This window comes from Taeniopygia guttata, chromosome 1 (assembly GCF_048771995.1).
Source record: "Taeniopygia guttata chromosome 1, bTaeGut7.mat, whole genome shotgun sequence".
In the NCBI taxonomy this organism is placed as follows: Eukaryota; Metazoa; Chordata; class Aves; order Passeriformes; family Estrildidae; genus Taeniopygia; species Taeniopygia guttata.
The window spans coordinates 76,860,451-76,879,361 of NC_133024.1; the positions used below are offsets into that span (position 1 = coordinate 76,860,451).

General features: G+C 34.9%; 1 protein-coding gene across 1 annotated transcript in view; it reads left to right on the forward strand.

The window, feature by feature from the left end:
- TM9SF2 (transmembrane 9 superfamily member 2) overlaps positions 1–17,824 on the forward strand; it is a 29,763-nt gene extending 11,939 nt beyond the window's left edge. Inside the window, exons 5-17 of the mRNA XM_002198867.7 lie at positions 1,063–1,192; positions 2,749–2,873; positions 3,733–3,844; positions 5,757–5,836; positions 5,917–6,025; positions 6,149–6,281; positions 6,530–6,649; positions 8,804–8,861; positions 9,513–9,672; positions 11,154–11,305; positions 12,333–12,444; positions 13,056–13,227; positions 17,159–17,824. Of these exons, the coding sequence (XP_002198903.5) occupies positions 1,063–1,192; positions 2,749–2,873; positions 3,733–3,844; positions 5,757–5,836; positions 5,917–6,025; positions 6,149–6,281; positions 6,530–6,649; positions 8,804–8,861; positions 9,513–9,672; positions 11,154–11,305; positions 12,333–12,444; positions 13,056–13,227; positions 17,159–17,226 (1,531 nt within the window). The 3' untranslated portion in view covers positions 17,227–17,824. The remainder of the gene's footprint in view (positions 1–1,062; positions 1,193–2,748; positions 2,874–3,732; positions 3,845–5,756; positions 5,837–5,916; positions 6,026–6,148; positions 6,282–6,529; positions 6,650–8,803; positions 8,862–9,512; positions 9,673–11,153; positions 11,306–12,332; positions 12,445–13,055; positions 13,228–17,158) is intronic.
- Positions 17,825–18,911: the final 1,087 nt, after the last annotated feature.

Below are 18,911 nucleotides of genomic sequence, written 5' to 3' on the forward strand. Positions count from 1 at the left end.
TTTCTGGTTTAGTGGTACACAAAATGTGGCAGCTCTCTAATGTCTTCATATATGAAGTTTATTAGTATACCTTGGAAAATATGCCTTCAGCACTTATTGCTGGCAGGTACTGAATTTTAAGTCTTCTTTGCATGGCATATTTTGGGGATTAATGTTTTAGCTGTTTAAAACAGTTCATAAAACATAAATTGGTTTAGGGTCTTCTAGTAGTTCCTTTATGAAGGGACAGAATCCTTTCTCTATGTTTAAAAGTACGTTTTTGGTTTTGACATTTGTACTGTTGTGTGTTGGATACATTTTGTATCTTACAGTCTTAAAACTTTCTGCAGCTCATCATGGGAGTGTGCATTTCTACAAATTTTTAATTGAAATTGACCTATAAACCCCCTGGTTTTAGGTAATATGAGTATAAATCTTGTGAAGCAATAATATAAAAGCAGCAGGTTTGAAAGTTATTATTTCCCCAGTTGTTTAGTGGCTTACAATTTTTTGGTAATGCAAATCATCTAGTTAAAATGTTGCATACTCTTTGGTAGCTATAAATTAGGTTAATGATTAGGAATTCACTTAAATAGCAAAAAAAAAAAAATTAAGAGTGCCATGAAAAATGAATTTTGCAATGAGGAAGCGGGAGAATTAATAATATGTGATGTAGGCTTTTTTTTTTTAAATTTCCTGTTTTGTCTTAAACTTGAAATTGTCAATTTTAGCTGGTTTAGCAAATTCAATTATTTTGGCCATTATTTAAAGACAAAATAATAATTAAATTGTTAATAATCCAAATTGTTGAATTTGGACTGGGCGAGTTTTTGACTTTGGTCTGTTCTTGTAAGTGGACTTCATGAAACAGTGCAGTGAATGGAGTGGTTTCAGTTGAAGATCTACATGCTTGAACTCATTTGGAACTTGGATTGGTAATTGGTGCAATTCAATGGGTAGTATTATTTTTGTAGTTAATATTCCAGTAATGAATGTAGTGAAGTAGATTAATGTTAATCTGGTTTTATTTCCATTATATTGTGTATTTTGAAAAATTGTGAAGTGTCACTTTGTCATTTACAGGATTGTGGACAACATGCCTGTGACGTGGTGTTACGATGTAGAAGATGGCCAGAGATTCTGTAATCCTGGTTTTCCTATTGGCTGTTATATTACAGAAGATGGCCGTCCAAAAGATGCCTGTGTTATTAATGTATGTTTATGCAATTATATATTTTTTAATATCCCCTTCTTACTAATTTAGAGACTAGCATTTCTCCTGTGTCATGTTTCTATGGTGAGTCCTTGCTATTTTAAGAACCCATGTTGCCTAAAACTAGGCAAGTGTTTTGGTCTCTGCAAGTACCTCAATTTGAAAGCCTGATCTAAGCATAAGAACCTTGTCTCTTATGCTGCATAGTACAGAGGAGCTCTAAAAGATCAAGGGGTGAACCTGCATAGCATTCAGTACATGTGGAGGATAAAGGTGAAGGAAAACATACTCTTTATTGCTTAAGAAATAGAAATGTTTGAAGGCTTGGACTTGATATTTTTGTGGGATAGAAGTGCTTTCATGGAAGCAGATTTGTGTAGGTGTGTTTGTACCTCTGCATACTTTTGGAAGGTTTTCTTTCCCTAAAACTGGGAGCTGATGGAAAAAGATAGAAGACATCTGTATCATCAAAGAATCTCTTGTAATAGATGATATAGTGGTGGAGATTCAGATAAGTGCACTGAAAGCATTATGGAATAAGAATACAACAGAAAGTTCAGGAAGTCTTTAGACTACCACAGACCTCTTCCATGGCAAGGTCACTGAAAACTTGGGTTAGGTTTTTGGGTTTTTTCAAAATGGTTGGTTTTATTTAATAGATCTTACCGAAGATAACAGTTTCTGTGGTTGCCAGTTTTGTTTACTTGCTTCCATAATGAGTTGGTTTCAGGGTCTCCATATGAATGGATGCATTTATGATCAAATATGTAGTCTGGCAATATAATTTTTGTCTTATTTTAATACTTGCTTTTAATAAAAGGAAAATAACATTTGAAGAAATAACTAATGTACTGTAGAAGAACATTTCATTTATGTTAACTATTCTTATAACGGGGGATGCTCTATAGAAGGGGTGGGGATAGAATCCTTAAGAGGTACTAACTGAACTTCAGTAGACATAGCTGTTAAATTACTTGTGAGTTTAACAATCTCTTTAACTGACTGAATTCCAAGGTGATGTTTCCCTTCACCTGAGGTTTGCATTCAGCATTCTTGGCTGCTGCTTGCTGTTCATCCCTGTGCATCTTTGGTTTCAAAGGTGGTTCTGTCACAGAGAGCATTTATTTGCATTGTCTTAGGAGGCTCTGTTTAATTTCTTAAAAATATACTAGTTGTTTTAAAATAGCTGATGTTTATGAAATGCTTCTAATTACAAAAGTTGTCACATAGTTGTCTATTCAGTTTGCTACTTAAATAAAATAGGACATCTTCAGTTAAAGAAATGTATTAATAAATACATATATTAAATACTTGAAATTAATTTTTCTACTTTTCAATCGTGCAAGACTGTTCTTAGCATTATCTTTTTTAACTTATGTTTTTAGTGCAAGAAGGTACTTACTGTCTTTATAATTTCCAGTATCTCACATTCATATTTGAGAACTTCTTGACAGAAAAACTATATGCAGTCTAAAATTCTGTTATGCAGGCTTCTGTCTGAGGCTTTGAGATGTCTGTATTTTTTGATTGTTTAATATAACATTTTATCATTGCAGTCAGAATTTCATGAAAAAGATACCTTTTATATTTTCAACCATGTTGACATAAAAATTTATTACCATGTTGTGGAAAATGAAGCTCTGGGAGCCAGACTAGTTGCTGCTAAACTTGAACCAAAAAGGTTAGTAGTTGAAAGTAACTTGTCGTCAAAAAGTGATCCATCCCAAGACACTTGCTTTGATCTGGGAACCTGCTGCTAGTCAGAAATGCTTTCAGATATGTGACCTGTAGATTACCTCTCCTGTTGATTGATGTAGTGTAGTTAGTCTAATGTAATTTTGTTCTGAATTTGATGGACCTTGGTGAACTTTTTCCTACTTGGACCAAGAAAAGATAAAATAAAGCCTGTAAGTGTTTGTGGGGTGTGTGTGTGTGTGTGTGTGTGCATGTATGTAGAACTCTCATTTCCCTACCAGAGAGTACTGTGTTGTGTCAGAATAGGCCACCAGTGCCTGCTGCAGGCTTGACTGGAGTGCAAGATTTAATGTCTTCATCAATCAGGATTTGTATAGAAAGTTTTCACAGGTACACTCATCAGTTGTTCTGGTGTCTGTGTGGCTTTTGCACAACTGCTGTCTGTTGTATTATTTCTTAGCATCTTATACTCATTTCATGGTATAACTGAGCTTCTTGCATTGTAGGAGCAGTTGAAAGTATTTTTCCCTAACAGAAGTTTGTAATTCTGGTGGTGTCACTTTTTAAATGTTTTGGAGGTTCATACCAATACTAAGGCTTCTTTAATTTTTGGTACTCTGCTTTAGAGACTGCTCTTTTTAAAAGAGACAAATCTTGTTTAAGAAGTTTCAAAAATTCCTGAGCTTAGGATATGTTTCTTATAAGTTCTGAAATTTATGAGACATTAAGTACAATTCTTATATTTAAAGGAATAATACTTGGTATGCTTTTCTAGGATGAATGAATTCTTTCTTAAGAATGTTGTCAACGAAGTGGCTTTCATTCTGTGTCTTGTCTTCCTGCAGTTACAAGCATACTCATCCAGACAACCCCGATTGCTCAGGAGTACCTATGGATATAAGTAATAAGGCCAGTGGAGAAGTCAAAATTGCATACACATACTCAGTTACTTTTCATGTGAGTACTAAGATTTCTGTGGTAGTTACCTCTTAAAATCATGCATTAATACTCTGAGTTATAAAGATGGACAATTAAAATTGGCTCAGAATAGTACATTTCTTGTTTTAAAACTTTATTTGAACTGGAATGTCAGAGGTGGCTTGGGATTTAACCACATACATTACAGTTTTGCATACCAACACACAGAGAATAGATGTGAAACACTATGTGGTTTTGAAAAGTCACACTTTTCCATATCTGCATAGGTTATCTGCTAGATTTTTTTTCAATCCAAGTTCTTAAGTCTGAGAAATTGTGTGTTGCATGTAGGTAGGTTGAAGCTGATAATTTTCTGCCCTCCTGCTGCAAAAGTTGTCTTATCTTCAAGGTCTTCCTCCCATGGAATCCTTCTAAAGAGTAGGAAGCTGGTAGTCCTTGTTCTACTACTCTCTATTTAAAAGCAGAGGAGCAGTATCTCAGGCAACTGCAGGCAGCAGTGATAGCTAAATATTTCTCATTCTGCTGACAAACAAGAGAGGGATGTTTTGATTTTGTTTTGTTTTTCTCTAAATGGAGTTTGCTGGACAAACTGTTTATCAAAGTTCCCAACTCCTTCTAAACTGTTTCCACTCTGAGTTCAAAATACAATAAATGGTATAAGAAGTATACTCAGGAGGGATTATATTATGTATATACTATATAATGATATTTTGAGAAATTATAGAAATTATGGTGCTGAAATGAATTTGTATACTGAAAAGCAAGTATTTCTGGAAACCTGTGAGAAGTTAGTAATTAAGAGTGACCTCAGCTTCATATTATTTTATTCTTTGTCCTTAAAAATGACATGCCCAGCTGTGTCTGTGTGTGCAACTGTCTTGTGCACAGTATTACATCAATTGGAGGTAATCTTCTGAATTTCTATTGGGTTGATGATCGGGTCATCTCAGGTAGACAAAAAGAAAAGCAGTTTAGGTATGAGGAAGAATGCAGTTCTGTCCTAGAGTAATTGATATTGGTTTAGAAATTTGTTGCTTCCTTTGAGATATGATTTTATTATCTCAGTGAACTATAGATATGATCTTGACTACATTTTTTAACCCACTGGGTGTTTTTTTCAAAATCTGGCTTTACTGGAAAGCACTTTTACTCTTGTATGTTATAAATTACTGAAATAACAGTCTGTCAGACACCTAGCCAGTTTTGTTAATTAGTTTGTTTAATAGTCTTCACCTTGATTAGCACCGTCTATCCCTTTTTTCCTGTTTACTCTGCAAAATAAAACAAAGAAATGTTCTTTTTGAAGTGCTTTTGATCAATGAATGTTCATTTGGAATGAGTTTAGTCTGTTGAAATGCCTGGAGGAACAATTTGCTTCCCTCTACTAGCAGTATAAGTTCTGTAGTACTGTCTCCCCACCTGTCCTGCAGTAAAAGCTATTTGTAATGGGATTGGTATTTGGTACTGAAATGAGGTTGTATGAAAGCAAAGGATAATTTGGACAGAATATGATCTACAGAGTGAAATATCATGCTGGAGAATGTATAGCATAGCTTAGTTTCTTGATACATGGACTTACATGTGCTAAAAAATATATGTTCTTTTATTATTCTGCTAGTCCTGGTTCATCTATTATTCTACATGAACCAATACAGTTCTTGAAGGGAGGATGTACAATTAAATTACTTTGGTAAACCTTAATGTCTTAAGAAGACACAGGTGCTCAAATTCAGAAAATATTTTGGTTTAGATTCTATGGGCAAATCTTAGGTTTGCTCTAGGTATCTATTGTTAAACTGTTCCCCGTATGGCATGGAACTTGCAATTTCAGTTAGTCACAAGATTTAAGATTGCTTTGCACAAACATCAACTTTTAAATATACGAGTTGGATACTGACAGTATCTGATGTTCATGTGTTTACTCTTTCAGGAAGAAAAAAATATCAGGTGGGCATCAAGATGGGATTATATTTTGGAATCCATGCCTCACACTCACATCCAGTGGTTTAGGTAAGGAGGAAGTTTGTTGTACAGAAGTGTTTACATTGCAGTTTGAAGGATGATTTTAATTTTTTTTTTTTTTTCCCCAGTATTATGAATTCCCTGGTGATTGTCCTCTTTCTGTCTGGAATGGTAGCTATGATTATGTTGAGGACACTCCATAAAGATATTGCAAGATACAATCAAATGGATTCTACTGTAAGTCTAAAATGGAGCTCCTAAAATTTATTCGGAATGTGATTTTTCCAGCTAAATGTGTGGCTGTAACAGGCTATTTAAGTTGCAATCTGCTGTGTTAAAATAGATGTATTTCTTTTACAGGAAGATGCTCAAGAAGAATTTGGCTGGAAACTGGTCCATGGTGATATTTTCAGACCCCCAAGAAAAGGAATGCTGTTGTCAGTTTTTCTAGGCTCTGGCACACAAATCTTAATAATGACTTTTGTTACCCTGTGTAAGTAAAGTGGGGAGAATTTAGTTGATTGTACATGATTTTTCACTGCTAACTGCATGGTGCTAGCAAAAATAGCAGTATCATTTTGTCTAGAAATTTCATAAAAGTCATTAGAAACAGCTGAACTGATGTAGTAGACATGCAACTTAGTATGCGCAGATTGTAAGATAACTGATGTACTGGCTTTAAGTCAAACATACAGTCTGAGGTTTCTAATATGTTTCTAAAACTGCTTCTCTGCTTCACAGTTTTTGCTTGCCTGGGATTTTTGTCACCTGCTAACAGGGGAGCTCTCATGACCTGTGCTGTAGTTTTGTGGGTACTGCTTGGAACTCCAGCTGGTTATGTTGCTGCCAGATTCTACAAATGTGAGTAATAGCTACTGAAAATGAGAAGGCTTAAGTTCATTAATGTAAATTATTATTACAGAACTGATTTTTATTTTGCTGCACTGTTTGTAGCTTCCCTCAGGGCAACTTGGAGAAATGTACTTACCTTAACAACAGAAAATATATATAGACCACTTAACGTAGTTACACTGGTTTTGATGTAATCATGCCTAAAGACCCTGAATTGCTCTTGCTGCTATGTATTTGTGAAATTAAATAGTGTAGTACTAAGGTCATTACTTCTTTACATCAGACTGTTTTCTGCTTCTGTTTCCTATCACTGTGGGGACTGTGTAAACCTGCATTGAGTTTTAGCTTGGATGTTGCTTGGTAACATGCACCTGCACCCCCAAATTGTGAACCTCAGTTCTTGCATGCCTGGGATTTTTGACCTCTTTTTAGCTAGCTCCCAGGTATTTTGGAGAATAATGCTTACCAGACTGTGGCTGGAGCACGGGGAGGATTGTTAGGTGTTCTGTAGTTGAAGGAATCAACTGGTGGTGTTTGGGCCCCTGACCGGAGTTAGTTGATACTGTTCTCCCTCACTGATCCCAGCTATTGTTTCAAGACCTGTCTGTCTACCAGCCTCAGATGGTTTACCCCTGTATCCTCTGATTTATTTTAAGGTGAAGCATGACATTCCACAAACAGCTTGTTTTAATTACCTAACTCAAAGTGAAAGGTTTTTTGACTGAGAGAGATGGATCTTTTGGACTACTTTAGTTGTGAATATACAGGGCTAGAGGAGAAGTTTATTTCAGAACTTCAGCCTGGCAGTAGATACTGGAGTTCTTTTTTCTTGTAATTTTCATGTGGGGAAAACCAGTGGGAAAAGTGAGTTTGTATCTTATAGGGAGTTTTTTACATAGTGGTGGTGATGTGAAAGTGAAATATTCCTAATATCCAAGCCAATTAGACTTAAACAGAAGGAAATTTTAGTACTAAAAGCATAATTGAGGCTAGAATTATTCTTTATATTGTGGTGTATACTGTGTGTTTTGAAGGCTATTTGAAGTGTATTGATGGTAAATTGAATCCTGTGTCTTTGGTGGAGATGTAGTTATTAAGGATAATATTTAATATTTTACTTACTGGGAATCGCTTAGTTGATAGTTGAATGTTGTGTTTAACTACTAAGTCAGTGAATGACTGATGCAGAGATCTTTTTTTTTACAAGAGGAAGTGGTTGATAGTCTGTATAGAGCATGTAAACATGAATGGGGTTTTATTTATAGTATACAAATAAAGTAATGTGGCACATAAAACAAAATGTAACTGAAATGGATATCCAATTCTAAAAGTTGTGGGTTTTTTTCAAAATTGCATTTAAAAAGTGAAACCTGAGTTGAAATTAAATGGTTAATATTAATAACTGCTGTCACGTTCTACCAATTTTTTATGAAGAAATAGAAACTTAATTAAAATCACTCTAACCATAATCACTTCTGACTCTTGAAATAAAGAAGCATGTCATTATGGCAGTGCTCAGATGAAATTATCAGCTTCACTGCACTCCAGCAGGATATTTTCATTTGGAATGATATTGACTAGAATTTTTATCAGCATAGTGCAAATTCATGAAGATTTTCTTTAACAAGCTATCTTTAGTCTTTTGGTATCACCACTGCTTAATGCTGTTAAGACTCAAGAAAACATCACTACTTCTGTAAGCGTGTTAGTTCTGACTCTCCTGTAAGATTCATAGGCAAGAATTATTTCAAGAAGACTGTTAAGCTTGGTTTTCATATATTTATGTATCTTTACCTACTGAAACCTGCAGTCAAGTGCTAGAAAGCTTAAATTTCTTATCACTCCAGGTTTAAAACATCTTTTAAAGACTTAGAAATACTGCAAATCTGCTCCCTCCTTTTAGTAGATAAAGTCATCAGAAACACAGTTTTAGTTGGATACCTTTCCTGAACTTGGTCTGAGATGTTTTGCTTTGAAGTTCTGTGATTAAGCAATAGGATAAGGAAATCTAATTTTATTACTGAATATTTAGTTTACTGGTTTTGGGCATGATAGCACATTATTTGAGTATTTGCAAGCTAAGTATAACAGGTAAATGGACTGGAAAATTAATAGTTGAGCTTAATGCATGTTTTAATGTCTGTCAAATGTTTTCATATACAGCATTTGGAGGTGAGAAATGGAAAACAAATGTCCTGCTGACATCATTCCTTTGTCCTGGGTAAGTTGAGTATATTGTCAGGATTAAGAGAATTAAATTGCTTCCCTGATGTGCATAGCTAATTTTTTAGGTTTCAACTATACAAGTGAATCTTACATTGTCCCTTTATTCTGGAAGCTACAAGAGTATCATGGTGCTTTTGACAAAGATGAGTATGTTAGTGGCATATCATCCTTAGATTTTTTTTTTGTAAGCATTTGTTTACTCTCACCACATGAAAAGGTTGATAAGGAAAAGTATTGTGATAGTAGTAAGTATCCTTTTTATTGTAGGAGAATAAAAAGTTCTTTTATTCTCTGTACTGTTTCTCTGATCACACTGCAGTCAATCTTATATAGTGTCATATAATGTATAGCCACTCTGATATTTTTTTCCACTTAATCACAGCAAGCAGTCTTACCCTGAAGTGTAGTTAAGACAAGCATATATTTGAAATAGCTTAGTTGGAACATCAGCGCCTGCTGGAGTTCAGTCCCACTAGATTAACAAAGAATTACTTGTCCGATCTCTTTGCTTTCATATTTTGTGTGTGTCATTTGGTTTTAGCAGAGATTTGGACTAAAGTCTCAAAACAGTGCCATTGTTTTTTTGTCAATGTTACTAAATGTTAAGAAGTATTTCTGTGCTCTAAGTGTGCTCTGTGTTTTTCAGAATTGTATTTGCAGATTTTTTTATCATGAACCTCATTCTCTGGGGAGAAGGCTCTTCAGCAGCTATTCCATTCGGTACTTTGGTTGCTATTTTGGCACTCTGGTTTTGCATATCTGTACCACTGACTTTTATTGGTGCCTATTTTGGGTTTAAGAAAAACGTAAGTGTTTCTGAGAGGTTGTTTTTTTTAAGTGTATACAAAATAAACACACACAAATGTTTTTCTCTGTATGGCCTATGACTGAGGTAGCACCTAAGCTAGTTGCACTGTTGGCCTCTGTTCAGTTCAGTTGCTTTAGAACTGCATTAGATAACCCGTCCTGGTATTGCAAGGCTGTGACACGTTTGGTGGCAGTGATAACTTCTCTGCAGCAATTTGGGTTGTCATTGTATTTAATTGAGTGGCTGCTACAGATAAATCAATCATTTGAGGATTTTTATTTTAATTAGCATCTTTTTCATATCCTAAAACAAGTACTTGACCCAGCAAGCATGAGGGAAAGCAAATTATGCATTTCTGGGTTTCATCATATATTTCTTGTTCCTGTCTGCCCTCTACACTGAGGATGTTTCCTGATCAAATTGCTGGAATTCTGTGAAATCTGTTTGCATAAGTGTTCTGTAAATGGTTATCTCTGCTTGACAGACATTAATTGTGATTTACTCCTAAACCAGTCAATTTTACAATTTTTTATGAGGGCTCTTTGTGACCAAACGTTTCACAATTTGGTGACCAAATTATTAAATAATGAGGTTTTATTTTTAATTAAAAAACTGTTTACTATCCCCCACAAATAAATTTCTATAAGTGCAGATACATTTGTGGGTTTTCTCCTGCATAGGAAGCTAGGATTGTATCTCTCTGCAAAGCTCCTGTAATACTTTCAGAGAACATTGGTTTAGTAGGCACTTTATAAGTCAGTTGTGTAGTTATCCTGTTTTTCTTAACTGGAATTCAATGTTTTTTTTCTGATAACTGTGTTGACATTCCATCAAGTTCCCCTGTGTTGTACAGGGGTGTACATCTTCTTTTAAGGAAGGAAGATTTGATAAGATAACAAGGCATTGTGGTAGGTGTCACAAAAACTTGAAAATCAAATCAGAAAGGAAGTATCTATTGATGCTTTTGATGTAATCATTATGAAAGGCAAAAGATGCAAAGCGTGCATGTATCTTACAATGCCTTACATTGTTTTCTCCCATCATGCTGATCCTTGAATGTATCTTAAATTAGGATTAAATTGCCAGATTAAGTCCTTTCAGTAAGTTTATCCTAGTGCGATTCTTTAAGTAAATCCTGAAAGACAACATACAGGAATTTTTAGAAGGTGAAAGCAGGAATCTGCACCATCAGCTGAAATGTGGTAAATCAACTCAGGCTCTGTAATAACAGATGATAGATAGGCAAACATTAAAAGGGAAGGCCAAAATATCTGTCACTATGTTTTCAGTAAGAGCTGTTGTTTAGCAAGTTTGCCAAGCAAGTGTTGGTAACCGAGCTGGAGCTAAAGCAAATGTAGTGTAGCTGGGTATGCACGTGCTTAAAACAAAGAGTAGACTTTTTGCCACCACTCATTACAAAAAGAAAGCAGAAAGGTTTTATATTTTATTTGTTTAATTCTTTGTTATTTTCATTTCAAGGCTATTGAACACCCTGTTCGCACAAATCAAATTCCGCGTCAGATTCCTGAGCAATCATTCTATACGAAGCCATTACCTGGCATTATCATGGGAGGGATTCTTCCTTTTGGATGTATCTTTATACAGTTGTTCTTCATTCTCAATAGTATTTGGTAAGTTCACCATAAATTGAATTTTATGTCATAAAAAGTGGTAATTTCTTTGTGAAAGCTTTTCTTCAAAATCCTTTGTCTGATTTTTTGAGGGTGCAGGGTTACCATAATATTGGTTCAATAAAATTTAAATGTTAACAGCTTTTTAATATTTGTTATTTCAAAGATACTCAGTGCCTGTTGTGCTTGTTGGAGTGTACAGAGAGGTGGCTGTGATATGCTTAGCAATTTACAGCTGACCTGCCTTTAGATAGTTTGTTGTTTTCTCATGCTACTCTTTTGACTTCATGTGGAAGTGGCTCTGAAGCTGATACATGGCATACAACTCAACAGTGGTAAAGTTTATTAAAATAAACTTGAGATTTTTTGGTAGTTGTTATTAGGCTAGAAAAGTATTACTACTCTTGGGAGGAAAAAGAGAACCAAGAATAAATTCTTGTGAAATCTTTAGTAAAAAAAGAGTAATTATTTTTAAAAAATAAAGCACCATAGACTAGTCCAGTGTAAGTAAATTTCGATGTGCGCTCACTGACAAACTAATCTACTGTGAGGAATTGGTCTTCCTTCTGGCACAATTTAGTTATTGGATCTTGTTAAACTGTTTCTGAACCTTGAATAGGTGCCTCTACCCAACACAGACAGCTACAGCATTTGACATTTCTTGTTATTTTGGAGCTTTGCCCCTTTGATTGAAATGTGAGGTGAAACCCAGGTTTTTCTGATGTCAGTGGAAGAGGTCATGCTGACTTCACTGGAACTGTGATTTCACCATTATGTTTAGTCATTTCCTTCTCTAAAATCCCAACCAGGGGCATGCTTTGGCCTTACTTTTCTCAGTGTTCTCAGATTGAACTGCCAAAGTTCCTATTCTTTAGTTAGAAAATAAATTAGTCAATTGTATGGCTGCACAATTGACAGTATTTTAATAGGAAGGGGAAATACTTAAGGTGAAGGTGATGTTACTACCTATGAAGAAATAATAATGGCACAATGGCTATTTAATTTTTTTTTAAACTCCCTTTTATAGGTCCCACCAGATGTATTACATGTTTGGCTTCCTGTTTCTGGTATTCATTATTTTGGTTATTACATGTTCTGAGGCTACAATATTGCTCTGCTACTTCCATCTGTGTGCAGAGGTAGGAGATATTTCCTCTGTTTTCAAACCTGATAATGTTCTAAGAATGCTTCAAAAATTTTAATGCTTTTGTAATTGAAAGTAAGTATTCCAGAATTAAACATAAACACTAGTACTACATGAGATGTACTTAAACCATGTCTTTTAAAGGTGAAGCAGGCTACTTTTGGCAAAACTTTTAAGAAATATCAAATCCCTGCACTGGTTATTGCTGAGTCAGATATCAAATCTTTAGATTCTCACTCCCTGTTTTCTGAAGGTGCTAAATTAATCCATTAATTTTGTTCAATCAGAGTGCATTCTGGACATGCCCAGCCTTGGGAAAAAATATCTGTGGCTGGAAATAAGTACACCTGGCTTATATGGGGCTTTAGTATTTTGTGTATTTGCTATTGATCTTCAGGTTACTTATCTCTAATTTTGAATGGTGTAATTAAAACAGTATTGATTATTTATAGTTCTTCTGCCTCTGGATAAAAAAGCCCTACAAAAATTTACTTTTTGGTGAAGTCATAATAGAGAAAGTAGCTCTGCATTTACTAGTAGGGTCAGTGGGCTAGACGTGTATGCAATATTTCTCACACATTTGTATTTTTTCCTCACTCCTTCTAGGACTATCACTGGCAGTGGCGTTCATTTCTCACTAGTGGCTTCACTGCAGTTTATTTCTTAATATATGCAATACATTATTTCTTTTCTAAACTGCAAATCACAGGAACAGCTAGCACCATTTTATATTTCGGTTATACCATGATTATGGTTTTGATCTTCTTCCTTTTCACAGGTAAGTCTGTTAAACCGAAATTTAAAATTTTGAATCTGCCTTTAGTTTTGCACAGTAGAATCCTTTGCAAAACTGATCTTGATACAGAATTACAAATTTATGTATGCCTTTTGATTTTTTTCCAGGTGTAGCATATTGCAACTATGTGATTACAAACTTTAATAAAAGAGATAAGTGAGGAGGAGGCAAAACTACTGCTAACTTGAGGTGTGACCTATAATTAGGTCTACAAATATGTGATAAATACTTTTCCAGATTTTATTCCTATTATAGTCATATGACAAACTCAGGTTTTTTAAATTAGTTGTCTTTGGAGACGCATACTTCAAATCACACACAATCAAGTATAATGTTACAGTGTCAAGGTAAAAATTGCAGATTTTAAGGAATAGCTGTAAGGAAGAGAGAGGAGTAATGGTTGACAAAGAATGCCTTTTTAAAAATTTGCTCTCTTCCAGAATGTATTTACCTTTATCCCAATTGCATTGAAGTGGCATGGGAAGCAAACAGAATTTCTCTAACATTTTTTTTAATCGCTCTTGTCAGAACCTTGTAATCTTCATTGTGACTATTTGGAAAATACATCTGTCTTAGGTGCTGCATTTCAATTTCCTCTTCAGTAATTGAGATGAGGTCATAAAATTTTCCATTGTAGTCTTTAGTCAGACAGAAACAGCCCTTGTTTAAGGTAGAAAAATGGCAATGAAAATGCAAGAAGTCTCCTTTCAAACTGATGCAAGAAGGCAGCAACTGCGAGCTCCTCAAAAAAATCTTTAAAATTCTGTGTTCTGTTCCAGCAGAATGCAGTCCATCCTTGTATAAGTACTTCTGAGACTACTTTGAACTGATCGATTGTTTAAATAATTTCAGGCTTTATGTTGATGATGACTTTGAATGATTCCAAAGGCTTGAATATGTATTTATGTATAGACACTATCTTTTGGCTTGTCATCAGAGCTTTTAATACAAATCTCACTATGACTATTAAGCAGAATTTTCATTTCCACATAACATAGGAGAACAAAGATAGTGAAAGAGAAAAGAACTAAGAATGGTGTTCATTTTAAGTGTAACCGAACATTTCAAAGACATTTATACTTCAGCTAAGGAAATATTGAAGCTGTTTGTGGACTGAATGCAGATGATGATGAATGGGAGCAATGGCCTGCAAGAATTTTATTGGGTCATTGCCTGTTAAAAGGAAGAAATGGGACTTGAGTGCATTATATAATCTCATTGAAAAGTGATTAAGCTATGTCCCAAAAGTGGTCAGTTTTATCTTCCATCTTTCATTTTAAGTCAGTCCAATGTATTTTGGCATTGCTTGCAGACAGTTTGTAATTTACACATCTCTACTTTTATTCACATTTCTGTACCAGTTTACATGTCATTCTGAATGCATAGATCAGAGATTCTGCCTCCCTTGCTCACATTTTCTTCTTTTCTCTTAACCTTTACTTCTGCCCTGGGTGTACTGATAGTTTAATCAAACTACAAAATCCTAGGATGTGTGATTGTTCAACTAGAAATGAATGTGTATTGCTCTATGCAGATAGATTTTAAATGCAGTGCAAACTTAAAAAGTAGTGTGAAAAATAGTAAGGCCTTACCTAAGTGTAACATCAATTAATTTAGTTTTATCAGCTTTTCTAGTAGATGTTCAACAAGTCTGCCTGTAAGAGTAAACAGTTTTGCCCAAAACAAGAATTGTATTTACCATGTTTCCTTTGTTCACTCTGCTCACTTTGGATGCATGCACTAATTCTGGAGCAGATTCATTCAAGATAAAGGGGATTTACAATAGTTTTCTATGCTGAGATGTGGTTTAGCTGCCTTTTTGCATCTCAGATACCCATATAATTTCCATCACTTGCCCTTATTCTTTCAAGTCAGTCATGTCACATGACATTGTCTAGAGGCATTAAGACGTGTCCACTGCATCCCCTTTTTCTTTGGCTCACGCGTTCACTTTCAGTTGGCCAAGTGGCTGTAAAGCACCTACCTGCAAATTTTTAGTGTAGGTTCACAAACATGTAAAGATGAGGTGGTTTATTCTCAGCCCCTTTCAAATCCTTTTTGTGGCAGACATTCGTTTGTAATTGGGACAGTGGAAATGCAAGTCATCCTGTGCAAATAGAACTGCGTTTTCAGAGTCTGTATGCTCTTGTTTTTTTTAAATTTTCAATTTCTGTGTTGAAATCAGGGGAGGATACACTTGAAGTTATTAATTACACAGAATTGCAAACCACTGTGCTTAATGATTTTTTTATCTACTTCCCTCAAGATTAAGTGCAAATTACCTTTTAATTTGGGGAAATAATCGTGTTTCTTAAGATTTGAGAAGAATTTCGTCCATTTAGGTTGGTATGAATGAAAAAGCAGAATATGTTCAGTTCTCTGAGATAAGGATTTACAGAAGAAATCAGAGGTAGAGTAAAGGTACAGGCAGTTCTTCTCCATTTTTTTAAACAAAAGAACATATTAGCAATTTAGCAAAAACTGCTCTCAAAGGCAACTGACTTCCCATGTCAGGATGATAAAAAAGCTAAAAAGAAAAAGTCATAATTGTTTTATGAAAACTATTCTGCTGCTGCTTACTCATCTGTGAAAAATTGTCGGAATCAGGAGGAAGGGTTTTGACGATGCCCTGCTGCTATGTCGGTGTAACACATGCTTCAGGCACTTGCATCCATATTGCATTCCAGGTCATTGATCAGACTCAGCAGGCAGAATACCAGGAGCTACATGACAAATCTTTGATTCACAGCTGGAATCACAACTACGTATCATAGTAAATGAATCACTTAAACATCAGTAGTTTAGCAAGCGTAAAGTGAAAAAAAATGACCATGATATCATTCATGGTTCCTTTCAAGCTTTTATAGAGAACAAGTTACCATACAACTTTTGTTGTCCCTCTTACCAGATCTAAAACAAAGGAAGTTTCTTCCTCTAAAGAACTTCCTTGACGCTTGTATAAGCTAAGGATATAATTTTAGAAGAGGTACTTAGGTAAAAATCAGATAATCTTCAGGGATTTTTTCCTGTCCTAGCTTTTGTGGGAAATTAAAGTTCCAGTAACAGGTGTTCTGAGCTGCTGTTTAATCCAATATCATTCTGATTGAGAAGGAATTTTGATGTAATCCAGTTATATTAACAAAGCCTAACTGTATTAACTATTCCACATTCAGAGTAATATTTTTGTTAAAAGTTTCTTCTGGAGTTACACAAAGAGAAGGGATGAAGCCATTCATTTTATTATGCTAGAAGGATAATAAGGTATCAGGGAAATGGTCTTCATCCTTCAAATCTGTGTGTACCTTTTGCCTGTCAGAAGTATTTCAGAAGTGTTTATTTTTAAGGTATGTAACACATGTTTTCAGTAGGACTACAAGTTGTGTAGTAACTACACTATGGTTTGAAATTTGTATTAACTCAGTCTATGGAGAAATAAAAGTAGTGCTCTAGTTTTCAATACCTTAAAGTATTGCTAAGTAATGGGAATTCTGATGCTGTTATTATGTTTATTAAACGCAATAAAAATATTCTGACAGCTGAGCAGATCAGATAAAGTGTGTGTGAGTAGTCACCGGGGAAGGGTGAAATGGAGCAGGGTGAAGGAGTGGAACTGCAGCATACTGAAACATCAAGAACAAGTATGTAAGACAAATAACACAGAAACATCTTACAATTAGAGTCTTCCACATGATCTGTTCTGTGTTTCTGAAAATAATGAGATAGGTTACAGAGTAGTTGATGCCTATAAGGACTGGGTACTGTCTGTAACTTTCCATTATCTGATCTAATTGATGTACTGAAGGCTAAGGACAGCAGTTCACATATACCCGCATCCTGACTTATAAACTATGGATAGAAATTTATGTCTCCTGTGTCAGTGTTCTAACATGTAATTTTTTTTTCTCTCTTTTAGGGACAATTGGATTCTTTGCATGCTTTTGGTTTGTAACCAAAATATACAGTGTAGTGAAAGTTGACTGAAGAAGCCAATGTAAAGAGTTAACACAGAAGAGGTTTAATCTTCCTTAACATAACTTAAAAACCTGGTCTCCTTGATGAACTTGAGCTTTATCAGAAGTATTGGCTTCCTGTTCTTTGAGAATGATACTGAAATGCACCTACTTTTCCACTAACACGTTTGTATTGTGACTTAACAACCTGTTTTCATTCAAACCTTAATGAAGATCAGAGATACGATATTTATGCATTTGTAAATACAACTATACTTTAAAAGAAATATTAAATTCTAATGGCAGGATAGAAGTGGCTGTATTACACAACTTAATGATACTTCTGATCAAAGTACAACTGTAAATAGGTTTTTCTAGCTTGGTAGGTGGGATGATTTATTTTTCTTTGAGGGAAATGAGAACTTTTTATTATGCTAACTTTGAAGGATGACTCTTAAGAAGCATTGCTTTTAGTCTGGATGTGATTTTTATTTTTTACTGGTGTTACGTCCATAAATATTCTGATTTCTGTGACTTAATTAGTTTTGGTGTTCTTGGCCTTCTAAACTATGTGCCTCTGAGTCCTTGAATTTATAAATTCATAATCCAATAAACGTTGTAAAAATGTCTTCATTGACTTATTACATATTAGAAGTTCATAGAATATGTAAATACAATTATATTGAAGACAGATACTTAAAGATTACATAGAGTATTTTATGGCATTTTCTATGGTTTAATGTATATTGACACACATTTAGATCGGCAAGAATTATTATTTGTGCTAAATGGCTATAACATGGACATGTGATTGTGGTGCATGGGAACTAAATTACACACACATTTAACAAAACCACTCTGCAGCATTAATCCATTAGTCCTTAACCCGGAGATTGCCATGGAGTTGTCACTATGTTGAGAAGATCTTACAATGCATGAGTCGGCATTCTCTGCTGATCTTGCTTTTAGATCTCAATGATGCATATTCTATAGAGCAACTATTGCTGACTGTACTTAATGTAGGTTAAAAAAGAAAAGAAAATTACTATTTTTGCCTTATATTAAAAGACTACTGTCAATTATTTTGGATGATTGGTATTAAACCTATATTTGCCATTTTTTGGAAATTGAGTATTTTGTTTAAACCTTGTTTGGTAGTTTTAGGATCATAATACAGTTTGGCTGGTAAAATTTTACTTTAAATTAAACTTCATGTACCAATTGCCATTCATAAGACTGGGGGGGGGGGGGGTGGGGGTGTTATTCTTACCAATCTACTTTTATATAGGACCTTAACCTCTGGTGATGCTTCAATATTGGACCAAATAAAAGTATCCTTGGTTAAGGTAACTTGTCATTATTAACCTCCCAAAAGTTGGTACATCAAGGCTTCAGGAAGCATTCCCAGAACTGCAGTGCTCCACAACCCTTCCCAGATGAACCACAGCACTCATGCTCTGCCTGTTGCCAGACACAGCTCTGCTCAGATGTGGACAGGTTTGTTCTTGTGCCCCTCCCAACATGTGGTCACTAGGAAATGCTGATTTTAGGTAAATTGTCCATGCTTTGTGTTCAAAACAGGAAAAGGGTGAGTATGGTGTTTGCTCTTTACTACTGCAGTGAACTGTAATGTGACTCTTGATGCAAATGTTTAAAACTATAAAATTGAGTAGCCTTCATATCCCTGGTTTTGTGACCATCTCCTATATAGTCACT